This window comes from Patagioenas fasciata, chromosome 1 (assembly GCF_037038585.1).
Source record: "Patagioenas fasciata isolate bPatFas1 chromosome 1, bPatFas1.hap1, whole genome shotgun sequence".
NCBI classification, from domain to species: domain Eukaryota; kingdom Metazoa; phylum Chordata; class Aves; order Columbiformes; family Columbidae; genus Patagioenas; species Patagioenas fasciata.
This window is the reverse complement of record NC_092520.1, coordinates 170120825-170135957: the sequence shown is the minus strand read 5'-3', so window position 1 is coordinate 170135957 and position 15133 is coordinate 170120825. Positions and strand designations below refer to the sequence as shown.

The following is a 15133-nucleotide window of genomic DNA, read 5'->3' as shown; positions in this document are numbered from 1 at the left end:
ACCTGCCCCTCCTCTTCCCCTTGTGAGGAAGATGTAGATCACGATGAGGTCTCCCCTTGGTCTCCTCTTCTCCAGGCTCAACAAACCAATGACCTTAGCCGCTCATCATACGGCTTCCTCTCCAAGCCCTTTACCAACCTCGTGGCCCTGTTCTGGACACTCTCCAGTAGCTTTATAGCCACTTTATCCTGTGGTGCCCAGAACTGCACCCAGTGCTCCAGGTGAGGCCGCACCACTGCAGAATAGAGTGAGACAATCACCTCCCTGGCCCGGCTGGCGATGCTGTGCTTGATGCACCCCAGGACACAGGTGGCCCTCTTGGGGACAGAAGGGTCAAATACAATGCTTTTAATTTACGTTGATGCAGCATATCTCTGGCTGGCTGGGTAGTGATTCTTGGCTCCATCACAGCCTGGAACAGGGAGTCTCGGACCGGCTGCACTGGCACAGCAATGACCCTTCATTAAGCCAGGCTGATAGGTAATGGACACTCAGTTAACCTCAGTGCTTACTCTTAACATTTGAAAACACAGTTATTGTGTTCCTGCCAAAACTTTAACCTTCCAGCTGCCTAGTGGCAATAAGACTTTTTTTTTTTTTTTATGAGAGAAGGAAAAGTGCACTCCCACTTTGCCATGTGTTGTCTTAAACCTATCAATCCCATTGAAGTCTATGGGCCTTTATAGCTGCCAAGAGGCTTTTGTTTGTGTGGGTATTAGCTACAAAGTCGATACCAATTAGTCCTTCTTCAGTAAGGACTGTACAGACACACTTCAAGCTTTGTGACTCAAACTAGCAAAATATTTCTTAGAGACACTGGGGTGTAACAGATTTCCACATCTCACCTGCAGTTAAGTCTTCACAACCATTTCCAAATATTTTTTACACAGGTTTAAAGACTAGTTGTATTTAAATAGTAACTACATACATACTGTAAAATATATAGAGTGTCGCATTTTCCTGTGTGTCAGATGGGAAATAACTGGTATTTTGCTCAAGCCTTCAGCCGTTAAAGCAGAAGACAGCTAAAAATGAGGTTCCTGCAAATACTGCAAGGTGACTTACAGTTTTTCACTTGGAGGTGAAACTTAGTTTCTACTGACATAAGGCTATGAAGCATTATAGCTGCGTCCTCTAATTAATTAAACAATTTAGAGCTGAGGAATCATTACCAAATCATCACCAGCCTGCAGCAGGCACATCAGGATTTTTTTTTTTCCTAAAGATTTCTGCCGCTCATTCTACAGCCTATATTACTGTCAGAGAAAAGGTTGTTCCTGCAGGTCCTTCAGTCTTTCCAGATCTAATTAATTCTGGAAACCACTTAAATTGAGATATTTCCCTTAACATTAATGGCACTTGTTGGCACTGGTAACACTTAACAGTTGTGGATTTTTATTTTTTTTTAATGCTCACTTTTCACTACAATTTTCAGTCTTAAATTGAAATAATTGCCTACTCCTCCAGCAGTTTTTCAAATGCCAATAAAATATTATAGACCTTTTTAAGGGTTCACTTCCTCCATATTAAAATATAACGGCAAAAAAGTAAACATCTCATTACAAAATTATGGAAAACAAACAAACAAACAAAAAGTTTATTTCCAGATATACAAAACACCTATTCTCTCATTTCTCCATCTTCTTCCTCTTCTTCCACACCTCTGATGTACAAAACATTATTGCATCTGTAAACAGAACCAAAAGTTCCCTTAGTGGTAAACAGATTAATTTTCCATGCGTATACACTACTATAAGAATTCTCCTGTTTGATTATGGCCTGGCAACAGCAAGATTCAGCATAACAAATTCCTGCTGTTGACCTTGTACAGCTTTCCAAAAAGTCGACAACAATTGTGAAAAACAACAAGTTTATAAAAGCAGTAACCAGCTGATAATGCTGTATGAGAAATTTTTACCTTTGAGTTAACAGTTATGGTCAAGTTTAATTTCTAAGTATGCAAAACACTTTCCATAGCAATACATTAATACACTCTACTACTGCCAAGAGATTTATAGATCTATGACGATCAGGAAAACTAAAGTTTTATTATCATAAACACTGCTTTACAAATATTTCAAAATTCCTTTTTTCTCCCCTTAGAAGGGATCTCATAGGTTTTACACAAGAGTTACGTTAACACTTAGCATCTTAGCCAAGGAACACAGCATCTAGCAATACAAGCTTTAACATAACCTGTAAAAAGGTTTAAGGAAACCCACTCTCTGCCCTTAATATCTTAATTACCTTATCAAAACTTCACCCAGGTGTCCAGACAACGCACCGTCTATATATTCCTCTGTGTTTGCAAGCTTGAGAAGAAAACCAGCAAGACTCAGAATGATTATAAAAGAAGAAACTTCACCCCCCAGACCACTGCCCGGCTACAGGGACCGGGGGCAGCCGAGCGACCCCGCTCCCACCTCCGATCCTTTAGAATCACCCCACTTTGCCGCCCCAGGCATCTCCCCGGTAACCCCGGCGGCTCCCGCCCCTCACCTGCATGTTCATGTAGCCGTCGACGGAGACGAGGTAGCCCTTGTACTCCATCCCCCACTTCAGCTTCACCATCACCGGCTTCCCCGTCAGCCCGTTCAGGAAGGGCTTGGGGTTGAGGGGCAGGCTCTGCCGGGAGAGCAGCCGGTCAGCGACACCGCCCCCGGGGACCGTTAACGGACATGGCTCCCGCTGCCCGCGTGCCCCCCCTCCCTCCGCCCCCTCCCGTTCCCGCGCGCGGCGCGTGCACCGCCCTCACCATGGCAACGCGGCGCGCAGCGTCCCGTAGAAGACAGGCCCACGCGGGAACAAAACACTCGTGCACGCCGCGGGCTGCGAGAGAATGGGAGGCAGTGCCGCTCCGGCTTCCACTTCCGGGGGCGCCGCTCTCACCTCCGACCCCTCACCTCCGCCGCGCCGCGCTTTCAATAGGCTGAGGCGCCCTCGAGCGCGAAGCGAAAAGCGGAGTTGCCCATTGGCTCGGCGCCCCCGGGGGCTTCTCTCATTGGCCAGTCTGGCTGCCCTCCTCCCTGTTCCCAACCAATCGCTGCCAGCGCCAGGCGCTCCGTGCCTGCTGGGCGGAGGTAGCGCTGTCGGCGCCTCCGGCCGCACTGCCGGGTTAGGGCCGGGGCTGGCGTCATGAGCATCCCGGGCCGTAGGCGCTTCTCTCCCTCCCGCCTGTGTCCGCCCCGCACGCCCCGACAGCAACCTTGTTCTGCCTTGCAGGCCGGCCAGGCAGAGCAGCCGCCGCCCTCCCGGCCGGGGCTGGACCCGCTGCGCTGAGCCAGCGGGTGCGGGTGTCCGGCCCAGCGGGTGTCGCTCCGCCTCCGGGCTGACCCGCTCTGAGGACGCCGTTCCGCCCAGCGGCAGCCGGCCCGTCGGTCCGTCCGTCGCTGCAGGCCGGTCTCCACGGGGCGGCGGTGCCGCGCTGCCCAGGGGCTACGGGAACCTTCCCCCCCTCCCCGTGTAACCTGCGAGGCGACAGCGAGTCGTGCCTAAGAATAAATTTGCGGATCAGAACGTTTTCGTGGCTCCACACACATGGACAGGAAAATCTTAAGAGTTTATAAAACGCATAAGCGGTGTCCTTGCCAATGTGCGGGTTCTCTGCTTATTGGACTCCAGGTGAAGAGGTTACCAGAGCTTTTCTTGGCTGTGGAGACCATCGGCCTGACTCACAAAATGTCAAGCCTGGTCTAATGTCATTTGTGACTCTTAACCTTCAACGGGCAGATATGTTGAATCAACATTTGTCCTGTTCACTAATTTGTGACATCTCCACTAATGTCTTCTCTATGTCTAAAGTCATCAAATGCCACAACGTGTGTTCATGTACCTGCGTACAGTATATTCATTTCATCTTGAGTGTACTAGACGCTGAATGTAGAAAACATAGGAGCTAACCTTTCTGTTACAGAGCTATTACATCTTTTGTGCACTTTACCTTTCAAAGGCCAGTCTAGTGCCCTAGTGTTGGAAGCAAAACTATCATCACCTGCTTAAATGTGCTGTTGACTTGACAACCTGTCTTCTCCAGATCCAGATTGCCCTCACGCACAGTGGTTGCAACACCTTTATATATGTGTAGGAGTGAATAAAAGTTGGAATTGCAATTCTTTTTGACTAGCACGTGTCAAAAGTGCAATCAGATACTTGTTGCCATGATCATTACAAATGAGTGTGGTTTAGGGTGTATTGGATGAGCAACAGAGACAACATCAGAATTATAGTCTTTCTGGTAGCAAGACTCACTGTGGGCCAGCTGAAAGAGGAACTAAGTTATAAGATTTCTGTAAGGAAGTCTGTGTTGAAACTATCTAGGGAAAGCATGAACATGGTGGGAAATGGTGTATATAGAAAAAATTTTCACGCCACTTGGAGTAAGGAATAGCTCATTTCAAGTGATAACATATAATTTGGCAGAATGCAATTATAGTGGTTATCTTGGATAAAATCGTGCTGTGGGAGTAATTCTTGGACTTTTCTGAAAATCACTGAGGATAGATATGTATGTCTGTGAATGGCATATAACAGATTTGGTATGTTATCTGTGAACAGCACTTCTTATTTTCACATATTGAACCAATTTTGACCACAATGTCTCCTACTTACCTTGGACAAGCTTTTTCTGTACCAAGCAAAACAGGAGCAATTACATTCAGTTTTTAATACACTCTTTTCCTCTGACAGATGAGTAAATATCCCAGACCTGTTGTTATGAAGTTAACAAAAATGAGAAAAATTTCCCAGTCTCATCATTATCGGTGTAGAAGTCAGAGAGCAGGAGTGCTTGGCTTCTAGTTTCATAATGGGTGCATGAATTCACGCGTTGGTAATCTCATCAGCTGTAGCCTGGGTCTGCGGCAATTTTGTGTGGCGGTAGGGCAGGAAGAAGCCCTGAGATCACAGAATGCGTGACTACATCTGATGTAGTTAACTGGATAACTTAGTTAATCAGGAAACAAAATAGGTTTTGCTTTTTTTCCTGCAGTGAGGAATTCACTGTTTACCTTGTTGAATGAATCATTCTGACTCTGAGACAGTTTGCTTACGTGGATCTTCTCCTGACTTTCAGCACAGGGCTGAAGTTCACCTTTTGTCCTCTGTGTATTTCCCCATGTAATAGGGGAAGTAATCGTTTGCATTCTTTTCTGCCTTTGGGTCAGGGTATTTAGGCTGCTGCTCAACAGGAAATGAACAGGAAAGATTTTTTGTCTTAGATTAATCCAAACCTTAGACCTTGGGTAAATGGATAGGATTTTCTCTTACAGCTCAGGGGTGGGAATTTAGCACAACTCTCCACGCTTTGTCCCGAAGGAAGCAGCTGGACATCTTAGGGCAGCAGCATTTCTGGTGGAGGGACTCATTACATGGTGTTATCTGTGTAGGTGTAAATGCTCACTGACATCATTAACACTCTATATCACCATAATGCCAGGCAGAGAGGGCTACCCCTGTACCCTCACATCGCTGAGCTGCCCAGAAATGTTTCCTGATTGAGCTGAGTTTGCTGAGACAGGAAGTCCCAGCAATAACCCCTTTCTGCCAATGATAAACACGTTTCTTAAGGACATTTTCAGAGCTACCCCATGTTCCAGCTTCTGGGCTGCACATTTAATGACCACCCTGCTCATTTTCCTAGCAATATGCCAGTGTAAATGGGGTTTTGCTCTGCTGCACTTTTCTCCCACATCAAGGAAGTTACTTGTGATAACACACAGTTCATCACCATACTAGTAGCAGCATCAACTTTGTCACCACGCCAAAGACACCATGAAATGGGCACTGGTTGCAATCAGAGACCCTAAAGCAGCAGTGAAGGCACAGCCCTGATTGAGAGTGGAGAGAGCTGAGCTGGCAAAAAGGAAGCTCCAACAGGAGGTGGTACCTTCAAAGGACAGGTTTGCATCGAAATAAATCCAGCATAGCAGCTTGGAGTTAGCCTTGCCCTGCAATGGGTGAACCTCAGCTTCTGGTTCTGTTGGATTCATAATTGACAAAGCTGTGTAAGAACCTGCCACTCTCCCCATCCAAACCTGTTCCAGGTGAAGATGTGCCACCCTCCTTTCTCCCCCTTGCTGGACTCCTGGACTGTAATCTCTGGTTCTTGAATATATTAGATGATATGATGCCTTGGTCTCAGCTAGGTGGTTGTTAAGTGGTTTTCTGCAGGCCAGGAGTTGATTTCTGACAAGCTCTCTCTTCCAGCTGCTTGGGGTTGCAGCAGTTATGGCTCTCACAGACCCAGAAGGATTTTAAGGTTGTGTGCACCCTTGGAGAGTTTTGCTGCTGTAACAATACTGCTAAAACGTGAAGAGGATCTAGGGCTCTAGGCCAAATGTTGCCATGAAATAAATTTATTTTTCCTTCAGCAGTAGGCATAACGGAAGATTTACCATTATAACTTATACCGTAATGGAAAATTTACTCTTGCCCATAAATTTCTGTAGAAAGTATCTGATTAAATTTTATCTAAAAATCTTTTTCAATAAGATATAAAATGGTTTTCATATGTTCAAAAAATCTGTTTCAGTTATCAGCTCTTGGTGACTTGGGAACTGCTGTGGCAGTATGTGTGGATTAGCAACAGCCCTCACAAGAGGTATAACCCCAACCTTCTGAGACTTTGCCAGAATAAAATAGTTTCTCTTCAAGCAGTATTTTCACAGAGTTCTCTACCAGTAAAATATCTTTTCTCTCTCTGTTGACTATTTGCCATTTGAATAACATCCCCAACAACCATCTTTGATCAAATTTCCATGAATGAAGCAATAACTAACTGTCCACCACAGACCTTCACCGTGGATGAGGACTGGGATCCCTGGAGGTATTTAAAAGATCTGTAGATAAGGTTCTTAGGGACATGGTTTAGTGGTGGATATGACAGTGTTAGATTAATGTTGGACTCAGTGATCTTAAGGTTCATTTCCAACCTAAATGATTACATGATTTTGTGATCCAGTATCTAATGACATCAGGCTCCAGAAGAAGAGCTCTTTAATTTCTTTGCGACATCCTAGGATCATCAACTGAACCAAAACTGTGCTGCAGAAGTGGGTGTACAGAATCCAAGTGCCAAGATTAACCAGGATAATTAGGATATTGATTTTGGGGTGGGATGTATCTGCTAACAAAAGCCCAGGTCTTGATGGAGTCACAGAAAATTTTTGCCCACCCCCAAACGTTTGCTTGAGTGGCTCTGCTGTGAACCTGTCAGCAGACTGGGCTGTGCCAGTGAGAAGGGGCATGGGATGGGTGTTGTATAGAAATTACGGGAACATTAAAGCTTCCTTTTATGCATATTGAAAACCTTTATTTGTTTGTGCAAATAGTATTCATGCAAATTATGCAGCTACACTAATGGGAGGCCCTTCAAGAATGTGTCTCTGAAAACACAGGCTACTTTGCCAAGAAATAATGGGACTTCCTTAATTATCAGCTGTTATCTTCTGGTTTTGGCAAACCTCTGTTGCTTTATGTGCTTTTGTTTCTTTTATGCTTTGACATTAATGAATTGGAATTGAAATTATGTGCTGAGGAAAACAAAGTGATCTGTATAAATAATAAAGTGGCATTCTTGTGTGTGTCAAAAAGGAGGGGGGGGATCAAGCATTGTGCAGAAGGAATTTGGAAACTGCTTTCACGCAAACATCTTAATGGAAACTAATAGCTGGCTCCAAATCACAGAAGTGTTTCAAGAGTTGGTGTTTTGAGAAATCTGTCCGAGAGCTTAGAAAGTCTGGCTGGTGTCGGAGGCTCTCTGTGTTAGGTGGAAAGCTGTATTATAACAGAGGAGCTCATCTGCTTCTTCTCTTGTCCTTTTGCTTCCAACCAGGCCTGAAATTCCAGCAGTGGTGGTAGAAATCTAACAATTTCTAAACCTTAATAGTCCTTTATTTGTACTGAAGTCCTCTTGGACAAACGGTTACCCTGACAAACAGAGGAAAGTAATTTTTAACAGTGAATCTTGTGGGGAAAGAGGAGAAGAAAGGGTGTTTAGGCAACGGGGCTGTTGGATCGGTACATGGATCACCGGGGGATCACTGGTCAAGAGAGACTAGACATTGTACAAGAGGTTCCCTCACTGTTTCAGAGGAAGAGCAAAAGGAAACTATCTGTAGAGAAGAAAGCAGCTGGGTTAAAAGAAGGATAAAAAGCCAGGATTCCTGAGCTGCTCAGAAAACTCCTTCTGAGCCCAAGCAATATTCTGCAGAGATGAGGCAGAGAAAGGGAAGCCCAGGCCCCAAAGAAGCCAGTGAGTCATCAATACTGAATGGCAGCTGTAGAGGCAAGTATGTCCTGAACTCCCGTCATTACACTGTGAGGTTCTGAATGTGCTGTGGTTTTATTAATTTGGCCAGATACATCTATTTTTGTGATAGCCAAAGGGAAGAGTGATTTAGGAGCCTCTGCAAACTCTGCTGTTTGCACCTCCCCCAGGGGAGCCAGAACTGATCCTGGGGCAGCTGGGCCAGAAAGTCTCATTTCCAGGAAGGGGCTGCAGACAGATAAAATCCCCAACCCCCTGGACTCTGAAATGTTCCAGAGGCAATGTCTGCATTTTGTGTTTGACTTGAACCTAAGCCCAGGGCCCACATCTCAACTGGGAGGTAGCGATCACTGCCCTGCATTTGAGCCCAGTGACTTCTGCCTCTCTGTGGAACTGGTGGTGCTTTTGTGAGGGGGCCTCTCCAGGGCCAGGGGGTGGCAAAGGTCTGCTGGAAAGTCAAGTGTATGTCTATAAGCCTTCCCCATGCAGTATGCTCAGAAGAGAATCTTTCGTGCAACCAGTTTCTGGTCAGCTACCAGAACTTCTGAGCATCTTTTTTGCCTTCCTGAGACAGGCAGGAGTCCAAACTTGCATAGGTGGGCAAGCTTTTCACAGACCCCACAGGCATAGCCTACCCAAGATAGGAAGGGTTACAGACACCAGGAATTAATTGTGGGGACGGTCAGTGAATTAGGACCAGACGCCCAAGGCAGACAGCACAAAAGACTGCAGCGTGCTCAAGGCCAAAGTAACTCAAAATCCCATGGTTCAGTATGCATCATCTGAAACAAATCCAGGAGAGAGAGCATGGCTGTAGCTGTTTATACTGGGTTTATGCCAACTGTTCCCAAATTACCAGTGCCCTGACTTCCATACTTCTTGGGGCAGTGCCCAGCTGTATATGCTGGGTGCAGCGTGTCACCACAGAAAGACCTTTCTTCAAAATCCTGTGAGAGTTTAGTAATTTGGAGTTTTGGCCAGGCAGGTTTCCACTTCATTGTGTCAACAGTGCTCGCTGAGAGCAGCTCTACCTGCCTCATTTCTAGCCAGGAGGCCACTGATGTGCTGGTTTTCCCTTGTCACAAGTGCTTTCTGTAACGCCTTAGATTGCTATTTAGTTTGCCATTTCTGGCTTCGTTTTCTGGAGCATGCTGTTAGATCTCTTACTTTTTTTTTCCAAAGTGCACAACAGATGGGAGCTGGCCCCTCTCTTTGTGAAACAGATGTTTCTGAGGAGGGACCTGAGGCATCATGGGCTTCCCTGCTTGGGCACCAAGGGCCTGGGGATCCACCACAAGCAGTTTCAGTGCTCCCAGTGGTGTGCTGACAATTTCTGATGCTCCTTGCATGTCCTAGGTGACCTGGCCCCACTGCCACACCACTCCCTTCAGCTCCTTTTCTGTTCTTTACAGTCTTATGGCAGCCACTGTTGCCTGTCTATCCGGGAACATCGATGGCCCCAGCAGCATAGCATGGACATTTGCCTCCGTTTGGTGCCTTCCTTCTCCAGAGCAATGTCTCCTCTGTGGCAATTTACACCACAGGTAAAAGGAAGGGCCAAGTGGGTAAGCAGAGAGTGTTCTTGTAGTAGGACCCAGAGATGGTCAATGGAGGATCCGCTCTTCTGCCCAGGAATGCAGTGACAAACACACTTGCAAGGACAAATACTGACCAGGCAAGTGAAGAAGTTTACTTCAATGCGGGACAGAGATACTTAAGTTAGTTTGGGTAATAAAAACAATTGAAAAAAGCCCGCTTCTCTACCAACAAACATATTCTAGTGTTTGAGCCGTGTCACTCTGACCAGCACGTGCAACTATGATAATTTGGAGGACTAGGGTATGTTCAAGGATTAGACCATCGCCACATTTCAACAAATTTTCACAAGCATAGCAAAAGGTGTAAACTTAGCAAAGACCATTTATTGTGACACTCAAGTTTTTGCTGCAAAGGTCATTATCATTTTTCCAGAAGAAAAATGTTATGTTTTTTTTTTTTTATATAAGGGAAAATAAACCTATTTTTTCCCGAGCACCATTCTTGGAAATGACCTTCTTGGCTGAAATTTTCTTGAAAAATATCAGCTTGGTGCAGATATTTCCTGCTTCCAGGAAAGCTTTTCTAGAGGTCTGTCTGCTGTAAATGTTTATACAAACAATTAAAGGCTGCCAAAGTTATAAGCTGCTGAGAAAGAGGAGCTTAGAATGGAAAACAGTGAAACCTTAATAATAGCATTACCAACTTCACTTAATAAACAGATGCCTTTAGTATGGATTTTATATAATTATTGCTAGCTTAGATATGACACTATTGTGCTATTTTTTTGCTACACAATAAACAAAGATTTAGCATATCTATGCACAACATTGAGTATTTTCTGGCAAATTTTGTATTTCTAAAACTATCCTTAAGGTTGTTTGATCACTTCTGGATTACAATGGTCTGCTATTGATGTTCCTTTCATATGATGCTTCATGTAAGGCAAGTGACTACTTGTTTTGACAGACTGTAAAAGATACGTAATTAGAAGGGGAAAAGGGCTAGTTCATACCTGTGACACTTTGTGGATTTACGTGCTTCTGTGAATTGGACATAAAACACTTCAGCTTATCTGTGGTTTTGTGGGCTCTTGCTTTAAACACTCAAGAAGCAGCTCTTATCGTGTTTTATCTCTGGGAAAGGAAATCTAGGGGATTAAATTATACCATTAAAGCTTTGTAGTTTGCGATGCTATCGTGCTGAGACCCCAAGAATTTTATTGGAGATGTGACTTTATGTTAAGTAGTTTATAAGGTAAATCACAATTGAGTGAAGTGGATGGTAATTGCCGTGTCCGTCTGAACGGGACTGTCTGAGGAGAAGGACGGTCGTGGCAGTGAGTGACACTGCTTCTGTCCCAGCACTGGGACAGCAGCTCCCAGCAGAAGACCCCAGCAGACACTTTACCTATCCAGAAGATAAGAGTGGCTGGAAACCTGACTGCCGTGACACTTGTTCGTCATTTAATAATTAGCTGAATTTAGGTCTGCGGAGGGACTTTCCCACAGGCCATGTTGACAATGACCTTTATAATACAACTCTATTTTTTGTGGTGTTTGGGGAGCAACACTTCCTAGACTTAAGAACTTGTATTTTGTGAGGTATCTTTGAGGTTATGTGTAACTGGTCTCCATCCCTTTAATATACTATCCATAGGTTAGGTTTTCTTTATGGGTCCATTATTTGCAGTGCTAAATTTTAAAGAGGGAGTTTATTCTGAAAATGAAAAGCTCATCTGCATGAAACTTATTCCCCCCCCACCCCCCCTTGAATAATCAACGTCAGTAAATTAAGTATAGATGGAAAATACTGCAGACCAGTGTTTCTGATGCCAGGCAAATATATGAGTATATAATAGCTTACACAAATGAAAAATACAACCTTTTTGATGTTGCCAAGTTGACTCCAGACTCAGATAATGGGCTAAAAGGTGCAAGCTAAGCACATTGATTGGAGCTGTAATGTCTTTAGCAAATGAGGAAAACTGAATACCCTTTGCCTACATAACCTTTGCCTTCACTGTTTTTGATTTATTCACATTTGGAAGTACACATCATCTGCAAGTGTGTTTAAATAGCAGCAGGATGGAAGTAATGACTGTGCTTTCAAGGGCAGAATGCCCCTGAGTTCCATGGGAACTGGATGCTAAATTACACTGAAAATTCATAGAGGACACATGACTCAGACTTCAGTTGTACGTCTCAATGTTGTAATAAAAAGCATCACTTCTTTTTTTGTTGTTGTTGTTGTATTTACAGCAATATCAAATGCATTTCATATAATTTTAAAATGTATTTTACTTCCCATATTTTCTTTGGTTTAAAATTCATATGTATATTGTATTTATATGTGATACTACAAAACAGTGCAGACAATACTGTGCATATTAATCTGTATTTCTGTGCTACATATGTCTATATACCTTGTATTATTTACTAACAACCATTTTATTTCAGACATCAGAAAAATGTGGGTTTCTGCTGTGTCTGAGAGCACTGATTACATTCACAATGGTGAACAGATTAACCATTTAGTTGCAGGTATCAAGGTTGTCACTCAAACTGGCAGCACCTCAGAATAGCTAAAGCTTATCGAAAATTGTCTGGATTAGAAATGACAGCCATACATGCATGAATGCGTCTGTATGGCTGGAAGATTGTTGAAGTGTGAAGTGAAGAAGTTCACGTCAGTTTTTTTTTATCATAATTACTGTATTTCATGAGGGAACATTGACTTGCCGCATGATAAATACATGGGGAAACAGAAAAAAACTTCATTCTCCTATCATCTTTGTCTCCCAAAGGTCACCACATTTGAACAAAGCGTATTTATTTCATTCCTTATGCATTTACGTAGCCATTTACTGTACTCTGTATAAGTGAAGCAGAATAATTTTTTGCGAGACTAATTAAAAGTTGCATGGTAGAAAATGTTTTTGTGATCACACCACCGTAACGAAATTGAGCTGTCTTTACTGACGTGTGCTCCATTTACTGGGTTTTTTAAAACATATTTCCCACACTTCAAGCAGATAATTGGTTTTTTAAGAGGAAAAATTTAATAAAGTTTTTCATCCAATGCAAAGTAATATCCTTAATGAACATATTTAGAAAAAAGTATCGTGGCAATTTATCTCATCTTTATTCTATTTGTTGTGTGGCTTTATACTGCTTCCTAGCTGTAGAGCATCTTAGAAAAGTTCCATGTCAAATCAAGAACAACTGAATTGCGTCTGAGTTGATAGGGCCAATGCATAAAGTTTATTTGTCTCCATCCAAGTGGTGTTACAGCCTCCTTCAGTCCCAGCAGAAAGTACCAACCAGGCAATTTTACCATGTTCTACATTTCGGATCCTATGTGGAATAAACATTTAGCGAGTGGAATAGCCATTAATTTAGTTTTAGATTTCATCATACACTGTTAATAGAGTTGCGGGTTGCATTGAGAAAGCCTGTAGGTTTTAGCATGACAGATGAAGAAAACCAAGCTTTTATTAAAAAAAAAAAAAAAATCCTCCAAATTAGCTCAAACCACAGTTAATTCTTTCCAAAGTCTGCCATAGGTAGAGACAGGACTTACTTCTGTGACTAATGTTTTTGAGAACAAAATGATCTACTGCAGAAAGGGGAAGGTCCAGTTTTAACTGGCACAGCATTCCTAAGTGCCTGTTAGGCTTCCACAGAGAATTCGGGAAGTGTTCTTTTTCAGGTGTTATGTGCCTGATTAAAATGGAAGAATCAACACTGTCTGGGCATATACTCAAAGGCAACTCTTGTTATCTGAAGCAACCAGTGGATAAAGTATTGATAACAGCAGATGTTCATGCTATGCCCCAAAAGACTAAAACATGCGGTAGCTTTGATGCACTCTGTCATTATAAGCATGGGGTTGGGGACCAGTCTTACCCCTACTAGTGCTCCAGCAAGTGACCTTCATCAAGTTGTGACTCTTCCGTTTGCAAAGCAGGGACATTTTATATGATTCTGAACATCATTACATTATTTTATTGATGTTATGGTATCACCTAGAAGACTTATGCAAGACTGAGGCTCTGCTGTGTGGGGCACTTGACAACTATAAAGAGGGTACCCTGCAAAGATATCAAACCATGGGTGGGGGAAGAGGAAGCATTATTTAAAAGGTGGAGAATGGAGGTAAGAGAGATAACCCTTAATGCTCTACCTGCCATTCAGGATGTGGAAAAGGCATTGCCAGGGCATATTAGGTTTTGTTGCAAAGCTGTGACTGTCTAAAGCACAAACCCGTACAAATATTTTTCCCTTCTTGGTGGCTGACCGCATGGGGGAAGATGAAATGCCTCCCTTTCCAGATGCGTGCAAATGTCTCTGAGATATGGATAGATATGGGATTGTCAGCTCCAATTAGGTGGTGAAATGACCTACTGTACTTCTCTTCTATAGGTATTACAAAAGCCGTTCCGCCCATGAATTAGGCGTCGGTGAGAAGCTGAATTTAAGCCCACTATTGTATGGGAATGTCCACTTCGCTTTGCCACACTAAAGACATTCAGGCAGGCAGAACACCCTCCGCCGACTCATTAGGGCATACATTAGAGGCAAACTCACTGCGCTCGCCATGAACCCACGGTGCTCTCTTGAATGGTCGCCCTTGGTGGGACGCTTGCGGGGCCGGCCGGTTCCCACAGCACCCCGCTGATCCCCTGTGAACGGCTTTCGCAGCTCCCCGCTGGCTGCAGGAATGGATTGCTTGCCCCATCCTCACCCGCCACTGACAGCCCTCATAATAATAACCTGCCCGGGAGGCGAGGGACGGCGACGGGTTTCTGACAACTCATTAGCCCGAGATACGGTTGGTTCTTGCCAGGGATCACCACCACCACTGCAGAGGGAGCGGGATGGTGCCGAGCAACGTCGGACCCTTTTGAGGCCATCCTCTCCCCAAAAAGATACTTTTGTCCTCAAAACAGATCATCTGCAGAGGGTGGCTCCAGGAAGAATCGTGAGGTGGGGAAAAAAGAAAAAGAAAAAAAGCAGAAAAATTGGCAGTGGAAGAAGTGCTGAGGAGAAAAATGAGGCCAGCAGGAGGTCGTATGATACTACAATGAAACCACAGCTGCTCAGAGGGATGGGAGGCTGCCCTCGGCTTAGGCACGCACACACACGTCATCCACCCTCAAGGCAGCGGCTCAGTTCTGAGGTCCTGGGTCTGATTTCTGTAGTGCTGTCTCTCTTCCTCTTTGAGCTTCACCAGGACATCATAATTAAGGTGTCATTGTGAAAAAAAGAAATTAATAAAAGAACTGGGAAGACTCTATTAAATATTGCTTTTCAGTGTTCTCTGCAGTTT

General features: G+C 44.0%; 1 protein-coding gene across 1 annotated transcript; it reads right to left on the bottom strand.

Annotated features, from left to right (window-relative positions):
- Window positions 1–1567: 1567 nt before the first annotated feature.
- Window positions 1568–2908, bottom strand: SNRPF (small nuclear ribonucleoprotein polypeptide F). The gene is made up of 4 exons (XM_065845056.2): window positions 2756–2908; window positions 2500–2625; window positions 2248–2312; window positions 1568–1687 (listed from the first exon to the last, which is right to left on the bottom strand). Exons 1-4 carry the CDS (start codon window positions 2756–2758, stop codon window positions 1621–1623), a joined length of 261 nt encoding a protein of 86 aa, XP_065701128.1. The 5' UTR covers window positions 2759–2908; the 3' UTR covers window positions 1568–1620.
- Between the last annotated feature and the right edge of the window lie 12225 nt (window positions 2909–15133).

Coding starts and splice junctions, on each gene's coding strand:
- SNRPF (XM_065845056.2), bottom strand. Junction 2,313..2,499: donor ACGGCTACATGAACATGCAG/GTGAGGGGCGGG, acceptor TTTCTTCTCAAG/CTTGCAAACACAGAGGAATA. Junction 1,688..2,247: donor CTGGGTGAAGTTTTGATAAG/GTAATTAAGATA, acceptor TTCTGTTTACAG/ATGCAATAATGTTTTGTACA.